We start from the raw sequence: 10,149 nt of genomic DNA, 5'->3' as shown, positions 1-10,149 counted from the left end.
TTTGCTACTCCGCGCACCTCTGTACGATGAAAAAAAATAGATTTTTCATCCCCTTGAAAAAGAGGTGATTTTTTCAGAAATCGTGAGATCTTGGAAACGGTTCAACTTTATGGGCCCAAACAATTATCTTCTGTTTTATCATAAAACAGGCTGTTACCTTCAAATCCCTATGACATTTTTTCGCAAAAATAAGAATAAAAAACGGAAAAAACAGTTTTTCCGGTTTTTCTAGGAAAATTGGAGGTTATGTGAAAATAGTGCAGATACAAAAGTTGCTCATTTTTTAAATCTCTATAACTCTTACATTTAACATTTTCGTTTAAAATCAATAGTTTTACCACAATTTGCAAAATACCACTTTCCACCCTTTTCAACCCCCGTGATTTCATCCGCGGAAAAATTCGGCTGTTTTAATTATTTTTTCCCACATTCTATTCAGAGGCGGACTGGGTACCTTACGGGCCAGGTGGAATTGCACCACAAAAACATTTTTTTGCTTCATTTTAGTACTCCTTTTTCGGAAATGAATTACAATACATTTTTTTTTAAATTGCAGCTGAGAATTAAAAGTAACAAAATATACAATCCAAACGAGGCGCGTCGCCTATCATTGTATTTCAGCGCTTTCATACTACGACAAAAAATGGTAAATTCATTGTAAAACACTTCAATTAAAACAGAATTTTTTAACAACCTAACATCAACTCCAATTAGAGAAACGTGTTAATAATTTATTAATAGTGCAAGAAACTAAATACAGCACATACTTATAAATTTCCAACGGGCCATTATGACGTACAGGCCAGGTGGCAATCGCCACCCGCCCCCCGGGTCAGTCCGCCCCTGTTTCTAGTCCATAACTTTTGATTTGGATTCTACGCACCCAAATTAATAAGAAAAATGTTTTCCCGAGAAATTTTGGTGCAGTCGATTTTTGGTAAAAAAGGAAGGTTATACACTGCCTTTTTTTGAGCCCCGAAAAAAAAATTGTCTCAGATCGACCCGGAAAAAAATTTTCTTATAGAATGTGGTCTGTAGAATCCATAATTTCAAACAGTTCCAAGATTGGGCTACTAGTTCAAAAGTTACAGCCCTTTGAATTTTATTTCGAAATTGGTTTCTAGTCTATAACTTTTGATTGCGAAGTCTGATCGAAAAAGTACGAATTGTTTTGGATTCTACGCTCCAAAATTAATAAGAAAAAGTGTTTTCCCGAGAAATTTTGGTGCAGTCGATTTTTGGAAAAAAGGAAGGTTATACACTGCCTTTTTTTTGAGGCCCGCAAAAAAATTGTCTCAGATCGACCCGGTTTCGCCCGGTAACTAATTTTTTTCATACAAAAGTATTATATAGCCTGGACTAAATCAGATAATGCAATACGAACATAAAAGCGCTTAAGTAGACTTATCTTCGATCGAAAGACCTGAGGAGGTACGAAAAACTAAAAAGTATAGACTATTTTTATGCACTTATTTTCAGATGAAACAAAGGTTGCGACAGTTAATTTTAGGTTCTTGATTAAGTTTGCAGTCTTTATCGCTATTGCATATATTTGGTTTTCATACTAGAAAGGGCTTTAAAATAACCAAAAGTGTACAAAGATATTATTTTATATGTATATTTAAAAAAACCGTTTTAACCTAATGACATAGACCTCTTCTAATGTAATACTTGTAAAAACAAACTGGAACATCTTAGTCAGAGAAATCTCTAAAATAATTTGTTATATCACAATAGGTTTCTAAAATCACATCTTTTACTAATGCTTAAGCTTAAACACATTTATTGGAAACAAGATAAATTTTTCATTGGTATATAATCGGAGTCTCTTTTGTTTTCGGTAAACCTGAAAATTGAAAACATGGTGGAATCACTGAGATACTATCCGTACTTAAACTAAAACGCTACTTAAGTAAACACCAAAAACAGTTGCCAGTAAACGACCATATTTTGGTGTTAACTACTTATGCTTTAGCTGAAAACAATATTTTCAAAAAGTATTTTTTATGTGCATTGCTCTGGTTATCACTTGCTGTGTACATACACAAAAAGAACATAAAAGTGAAATAAAAAGCACATTGACCCCACAAATATTTATTTGTATTAAATGTTACAGTCTATACAAAGTGGTTACATTTCAAGACAAAACCCATCACAGCCTGATACTTTTCAATCGATTTAAAAATACAAAGGTACCTTATTTCGCAACAAACCAGGCATTTTAGAGTGTCTAAAAATGTCTGCAATTTGAAATAAGAAACAAAAATTTTCGATGAAAGCTTAACCTACGTTATAAATGTATTTTTACACGCTTTAAGGCTGGATAAAAGAAACTAATTTTTTACAGATATATATATTTATATAATAATAAGAAAAAGTAATAATGAACTACTCAAACGTTACTAGGTTGCCTAAATTTTAATGAAAAGAAAAATATCTTGATGGACACCAAGCGAAAGTACAACTAACAGAAAAAATTTGGAAACAAAGATAAAAAAAGCATTAAAAAAATCACTAACAACCAGTTTTACAAAGAATGACAACAGAAACATAACTTAGCTGTGAATGCGTAAAAATGGTTGCACAATGTCAAGAACATCACTAAATGAGTGACATTTTTAAACTCACATTGAAAGATAACCTCTTGCCTGTCTTCGTTTTCTTCCAATTAAGTATGCCACTAGAACAACAATAACGAGTATTGCTAGTGCACACCCTACCGCGATTGGTACGACATCGGGTGTACTGGAAGCATCGCAGTCGATAGCTGAAATAATTTACGTACATTATCAATTACATAAATCAAGTCGCCACACTTACCACTTTTGAAAGCATCGCTGTTTGTAGTACCAAACGCTTGCACCTGTAAATGACTGATGCCTGCAAAACCTGTTTCTTTACCGGCATCCGTCAAATTTAATTTCTGTTCTTTTTCACATTTGTACGAGTTGGATTCGCCAGTAACAAATTCCGAATGGTCATGATTCAACCTAATTACGTTCTTATCTGCAAAGGGTTAAATAAAAGCTCTCAAAATGTGATCTTGTATCGATGACTTACTTTCAATTCCCGGAAACGCATCATCATCGGGGTACAGATTTATTTCGATTGATTGAAGTTCATACTCCTTAGCCGTTGCATTGTTAGCAAATTTGAATAGAACAGTATCCGTCGCGTTATCTTTGTTCATCCACTGTAGTTTTAAATGTTCCGTTTCGTTTCCGCAAGCTGCATCTGCAACCACCGCGTTTGTCGGTACGTTTACGGTGGCATTGTAAGTCTTATTTCTTGATTTGTGAAAGTACGGGACCACAATTTGTAAAGCAAATTGGATTTTGATGCATGTCACGTTTGATGTTGATGTTGTTTCTGTATAGTGCCAGGTGCCTTGCTGTGGATCACTCGGTTTCGGTGGTTCGGGAGCGGGCTCCGGTTTTGGTGTTGGAGAAGGTGTCGGTTTCGGTGTTGGGGAAGGTGTCGGTTTTGGTGGAACAGGAGCTGGTGTTGTTTTTGTAGTAGATGTCGGTTTCGTAGAGGTTGTTATTGGTGCCTGTGTAGTACTAGTAGTTGAAGTACTAGTTGAATTCTGTGGGGGTGGAGGCGGTTGGGGGGGAAATACTAAAACAAAACAATTGGTACATATTAATTTTCTATAAAATTAAAGAAAGGAACTGCTGATGTTAATAGAAATGATCTGTATTTGATTGTGATAATGATAACAAAGGACAATTTCCTATGGCGGAGGTCACGAATTATAAGCAAAATTACATCACCCTAAAGGAAATTTCTAAAAACGCCTACGGCGACATGATATTATCACGTGACAGATACAACGTCATTTTAACACCCCTTAATCTCAGCAGTTATTTGCAAAAAAAACAATACATTAGTAAAACTTACCTTCGGCTTGTACGGCAATTAAAACTGCACTAATTACAAAGAGTAATAATTTCGCCATATTCGTAAATAGCGTTGTTAATAAACTGACATTCAAAAGAGGATAATTCCTTGCAATAAAGCAACTGAGATATGTCGTCTTTATCCGTTATCGATGATCACCGTCACAACTCGCTCACAGATGAGTGTACTGCACATTCACTTTCTAATGCGCTTGCGCTGTGTCTCTAATGGCGTGTTTCCGTCGTTTGTTTTTTTTAGCGCATTTTACAAAAGGACGATGTTCAGCATGGCTGATCTCGGAAATTGGAAGCGACAATTTACACTTTATAAGCTCAATTTAGTGCAGAGCCGTACTGCTCTATACGGCCTACCGAGAAACTGCACAATAATGAGACCCACTACGAATTGTCGTCTACGCAATCAAAGTTTGAGATAAATGAAATTATTATAATATTTGTATTTGAAAAAAAAGAAAACCAAAAACATGCTCTATTGTGGCCGCTTTGTTCGTCCGTCGTTTCGTCTCTATAGACTAGTCAAAATATAGGTGGTTAAGGTAGAAAAAATTAGTAACAAAGTGATCTCTGCGGAAATGAGTACTCAATAGGGTCCTTATTAACCCCTCAAAAATCGCACTTTGTCGCATTGGTGGAACTTGGAAAAAAAATGGCCGCCATCTTGATTTTTTTCGCATTTATTAAATATTTCGTAAAGTATAAATTATATCAAAAAAACTCAAAACACTTTTTTTATGGAGAATCAAAAGTCACGTGTAATAAAAAAAAGTTTAAGTCTATTAATCAAAAAACAAAAAAGTTATTGAAATTTATATGATTTGGCAGTATGGATTTTTTTAAAATTTGGTACCTAATTATCTGAATTAGTTAAAACTGTTTTGTATGCCCAATTTTGAAAATAAGGATTTTAAAGTAAAATACTCAATAATTGGGTAATTATTCACATCTGTGTCGAGACTTAGATGTATTTCAAAAACGTAATGCAGATATAGCAGTTTTAATTAAATCAGGACTTAAAATTATTTTAAATCTGTACCGGTGTCCAAAGAACATTCATGATTTAATGTAGCAGGTAAGTAGAGGGAGGCAAATAATTGAATGTTTTTAGTTTCATTAGGTTATCGGCTCACTAGAGTCGTTTATATATTTTAGCAAGGTCTGATGATGAAGTGAGCTTCGAAATAATATAATAATATAAGCCTGGAAATTAAGAGAGGTAATGCGATATCTGTTCTAGCAACAATTCGAAGTTTTTTATATTTTGCATTGAATTTATTTTGTTAATCTTGCATTTGTAATTCAATTCATTTTCTTAAATATTCTCTTGTAGAACTTTGTATCACTTGTGATTCAACGGTTTGTAGTGCATTTGGGGGTACAACATTTCCAAAATTCATACAATTTCGTTCCAGTGTTCGAGGACGTGCCGCGATTCTGTCCATTTCACCATAAATAACAATTAAATTCCAAAATAGGTAAAACCACTGCCAGACGTTTTTCAATTTTTGAAAAACTTATATTAACCTATAACAGTAGGTGACGGATTAGTGTCACTATATTTGTTTAAAATTCGATTGTTATAAAATCATGGCCGACTACTAAAAAGAAAATCCGAAAAAAATAGTGTCAATTCAATAAAATGGGAATAAGTCAAAAACTGTTAAAGATAGCTATAGGAACATGTAATATCAAAATATGCCAATTTCGATTCTCTATCTCATGCAATATTAAGAACATGGTCATTCCATTTAAAAAAACTGAGTTTTTAGTCTTTGAAGTTTCATAAATTTGGATATCCATAGCGGCGGTCGTCAACATAACTTTTTTTAAGTGCACTAAAAGAAAGCCCTATTCATTCTCTATGCACTGATAAAAATGGGTTGCCATGACTACAACCGTTTTCAAGTAATCAATTATCAAGGTACCATCTGCATCCGCTATTTTTTTTTCTTAAAGTCAAAATAACTTAAAAACCATAAATGGCAGATATCGACATATGGGTATCAAAAGAATTTAAATTTCACGTAGAATCCAAAAATCCAATAAAAAATAGGGGTTGTCATTTAAAATAACGAAGTTACTATCTACTTCCGGTGTTTCCGAAAGTGCGGCCATTTTGAAAATATTTACATCGATTCGGCCTTCAGAGTAACTCCTAAGTACAAAATTTCAAAAACCTACCTATTTTACTTTCCCAGAAACGTTTAACTAAAGCTCCCAAAAAAACACCCTGTATAGTGTGTGACGTAACTGGTTAATATCATGAATCTTCTTTGGACACCGGTACAGATTTAATAATTATTTATGTATTAAGGGCATAATAATGATGTTTATATTCTCGAGGGCCGATAGACTCGAGAGCTTTTTAGTCGCCCAAGAGTATAAAAATCAGTTTATGCCCGTGGTACAATATGTCTTACAAATAGTTTTCTTCGTCAAAGTAAATATTCGCGTTTACAAAATAATTGATCATTATGTTTGATCAAGTATGCGTGGTTCGAATTTGTTAATGTGATTGAAACCATCCAAACTTCAAACGTAATTTTAAATAATTTAATTAATCGTGAATTAAGGAAGAAGTTCCAGAAACTATTCAAAATAAGGCCAATCTTGTGATTTAGTAGGTATTGACAATTAATAATTGACGTTTCTAATTTTCAATGGCCTGCAAATATTTGTTTGTTTTGTCATTAAGTATAAATGAGTTACTATGGTGATACTTAATACCCTAGGGCATAAAGTTGTAATTTATGCCCGCGTATCATAGATATAAAATGTGCTATGATAGGTTAGTAAGACATAAAATAATTTTAAGTCCTGATTTAATTAAAACTGCTATATCTGCATCAAGTTCTTGAAATACATCTCAGATGTGATAATTACCCAAATCATATAAATTTCAATAACTTTTTTGTTTTTTTATCAATAGACTTAAACTTTTTTTATCATAGGTAACTTTTGATTCCCCATAAAAAAGTCTCTTGAGTTTTTTTGATATAATGTATACTTTACGAAATATATTTAATAAATTCGAAAAAAATCAAGATGGCGGCCATTTTTTCCAAGTTCCACCAATGCGACAAAGTGCGATTTTTGAGGGGTTAATAAGGACCCTATTGAGTACTCATTTCCGCAGAGATCACTTTGTTACTAATTTTTTCTACCTCACTTGTATAAACCTGCCTAGATTGACCAGCCTACTACGCGTGTGTCACGATCATATATTCATTTTTCCAAAATTTTAACAGAAAGTGCAATTATAAATACGCATTAAACGCACATGACCGAAAATAGATTTAATTCTTAATTGTAAACCACTTTTTCTGAAATTTTAACCAAAGATGCTTTTTGTACAATAGCAAATTGAAATCGCACGTCAAAAAAATTGCACTAGCGTAGTCGGAATTTTGTGATATTTTAACGAGAGTTTGTTTTTTTTCATGGCTTTGTCCCCATTTCAAACCTGTGTGGAAACGGGGGTAAGAATATTTCCACTGCATACGGTAGGAGTCCGTTAATGAAAGGCATCCTTCCGCTTTTAGCGGGTAAGTCTAATTAACGAGGAGCGTACGGCAATTTTTTGACTTAAACCCACATTAAAATCTAACAAAAATTAAAAAAAATTGTTGTGGCTAGCACAGTCTAAGAAATAAAAATATATGTACCAAATATGATTCCAGTCGGTTCAGCCGGAAATGAGAGTACAGACGGACCGACATCGTCGAGATTTTGTTTGGTGCGGATTCCAGGTGCTTCAAAACGTGTATATTTGCGTTAAAAAAAAGTGGGGGTTCATTTTTTACCCCAATGCAATATTGTAGTGATGTTATTAATTTCGTTAATGAAAGGTGGCCTAGCAATCAATGGGTAAATAATGCAAAATAATGATTTGTTGGTGTAGTAAGAGCTAATGGTTTTAAAGTAAGTACCTCTTCTTTATTTTCTTTGTTTTTTTTTTGTTTAGTTGAATACTCTTTTTTTCTCCTCTAGTAATACATGTAGTAACGGGGTTAAGTGGAAGAGCAGACTGTGGCATTGCCGCAGTGCTGAACTTCGCCCTTAATGTACTGGAATAAATCTTTGTTTTTTTTTTGAATAATAAAGGCAATATTATTATTATTAATTATTATAAAATTAACTACCTTATGTAATAAGCATATGAGGTCAAACGTTCGAGTGGTAAAAATCTAGAAACAAAAACGTCACAAATTGTCAAAGTCTGATTTGACTGCGTAAAGGACGATTCTTCCTTTACATCGACAGATGTATTTAGATGAGCGGCGTCCCTAAATGAAGTTTTTTGTTTTCTGCTGCGGACGAATAACTTGTGGAGCCTTTACAAGCTTGCTCTATAGAACCTTTTGTGTTTAAACGCCCCTAAGGGTTTTTACGAGCCGTGCCTTTGAAAGGCTTTGCGAGTCGTCACCTCTTCTAAATCATTTTGGAAAAATTAAATTCTTTTATTTGTGTTTAAAAGCTCAGAAGTCAACGGTTGTATGTCTTCATGACTCTTTTACAAGCTTTATTTAATAGTGTTTAGGAGACTTTCAATTATAATGGTTGCTTTAAAAGGTTAAATCCAAAAGAGGACGATAGTAACGATCGTGGGCTGTAAGCGTTTTAGGCGCGAAAATAATCACATATTCGCCTACTACACCATCTTTGCTCTGGGTAAATAATAGATACATGGCAACTGCGCATTTGGTGAGTGATAGTGATGCCATCTCGTGTACTTTTTAAGACTCGAATGCTTAAATATTATGATAAATAAAATTTACTGGTTTTATTTAACGATTGTATAAAACTGTATTTGAATAAATGGAGAGTGTAACGAAATTGTGCGTTTTTATAAAGTGACCGAGTAAAAAATGTCTTTACGAGAGTAGAAAAACGGTACGTCAAAATCCGGCCATGTTTACAATAACGAAAGTAGGGTGTACATTTTTTGTACTTTTTGACTGAAATTTTGGTGCTTGTGGTGCTCCGAATAAACAGAGCTGCACGTTTCGAATTTGTGATGGATTCCTCAGACCGAGGTAGGTGACCATTGGTTATTAACTACCTTGTGTAAATAATGGTAAATATCAAAAGGGCAATGGCAAAGTCAGGGTCGCCTTATTTAGTTCACTGACCGCATTTAATAACGCTCAAGCAACTAGTACTATATTTTAATTTTTACGATGTACTTTTTTGCTATCAAATAAAGTGTAGTATATTTTGCGCAATTCTACAATATGGCAATTGTTTTGCGCGTGTTGAAAAGTAAGTGCAATCCGTTAACCTCGTTCTTGCATTTATTGATTGGTATTTCTCATTTTGCGAGTCGTGTAAAAATGAAGGTCTTATTCTAAATTGGGAGAAAAAGGCCGGTCAGAGTACTATGCTAATCAGTAATCATATTAACGGTATGCAATCGCAATGCTCTCTCGATCTAATCAAACCTGTATTTCTTGAGGGATAGGTACTTGCATTTGAACACAGGTGTCTCCACCTCCCTTCTGTTGGATTATTTATTGCGATTTTGTTTAATCTTTGCTAGGTCGAGAAAATGCAAGAAATTGTTATTAAAAAAAGACGCGTTGTTCTGATAACGGCGATTCTCGTGGGAACAATTTCATTATTTAATTAAGTAACGAGGAAATGAAATAAAATCGATTGGTCTAAGTTACTGCTGGATAAGCTAAGCAAGGAAGTACGTTTAATTTAAAAATCAAAGCAGATACAAATTTAAGATTTGACCTGGTTCCATCCATAGTGGAGGCATTATCAACTCCTTGGCCCGATATCCGCTCGGAAGCCACATGAATGAATACCTAATAGGGGCAAGGACATCCAAAAGTAGGTCGAGTTGAATTGAACGCCTGCCTATATGTACTTACAACCACGGCAGTTTATGTGTTTTGCTTAAAAACCACATAAAAACAATGAAAAATCGGATACCCAACTATATTTAATTTTCTTTGATTGTTTTTGGCTTTCTTTTTGGGAGTACTGCTGTGCGCGATTCTCGTGGGACCCTTTTCTACTGTCGCATTTAATTACAGTACATGCATATAATCTCTAAATTACTTAGGTATATCTGAGATCATGTATCCGCAAGAGTAATTTATGTTTAGAAGTAAAGTTAGCTGCCAAAACAAACATATTCTCAATAAGCAAATTTTATCTTTTCATAACGGGCGATCAAAAATTAGTGGTGGTCGAGTCGCCTTTGGAAATTTCTCCATGTAAA

General features: G+C 34.0%; 1 protein-coding gene across 1 annotated transcript; it reads right to left on the bottom strand.

Annotated features, from left to right (window-relative positions):
- Positions 1–2,078: 2,078 nt before the first annotated feature.
- Positions 2,079–4,088, bottom strand: LOC116171346 (lysosome-associated membrane glycoprotein 1-like). Its single transcript, XM_031488126.1, has 4 exons — positions 3,901–4,088; positions 3,061–3,618; positions 2,821–3,006; positions 2,079–2,767 (listed from the first exon to the last, which is right to left on the bottom strand). Exons 1-4 carry the CDS (start codon positions 3,956–3,958, stop codon positions 2,625–2,627), a joined length of 945 nt encoding a protein of 314 aa, XP_031343986.1. The 5' UTR covers positions 3,959–4,088; the 3' UTR covers positions 2,079–2,624.
- Between the last annotated feature and the right edge of the window lie 6,061 nt (positions 4,089–10,149).

Source organism: Photinus pyralis, unplaced genomic scaffold, assembly GCF_008802855.1.
Source record: "Photinus pyralis isolate 1611_PpyrPB1 unplaced genomic scaffold, Ppyr1.3 Ppyr1.4_LG5, whole genome shotgun sequence".
NCBI lineage: Eukaryota > Metazoa > Arthropoda > Insecta > Coleoptera > Lampyridae > Photinus > Photinus pyralis.
This window is presented reverse-complemented; position numbering and strand designations above follow the sequence as displayed.

Bases quoted from the DNA above. Each gene is read 5' to 3' on its own strand.
- LOC116171346 (XM_031488126.1), bottom strand. From the start codon at position 3,958: ATGGCGAAATTATTACTCTTTGTAATTAGTGCAGTTTTAATTGCCGTA. The intron at 3,619-3,900 runs GTAAGTTTTACT...GTTTTGTTTTAG, and splicing joins AATTGCCGTACAAGCCGAAG to TATTTCCCCCCCAACCGCCT. The intron at 3,007-3,060 runs GTAAGTCATCGA...AACCCTTTGCAG, and splicing joins TGCGTTTCCGGGAATTGAAA to ATAAGAACGTAATTAGGTTG.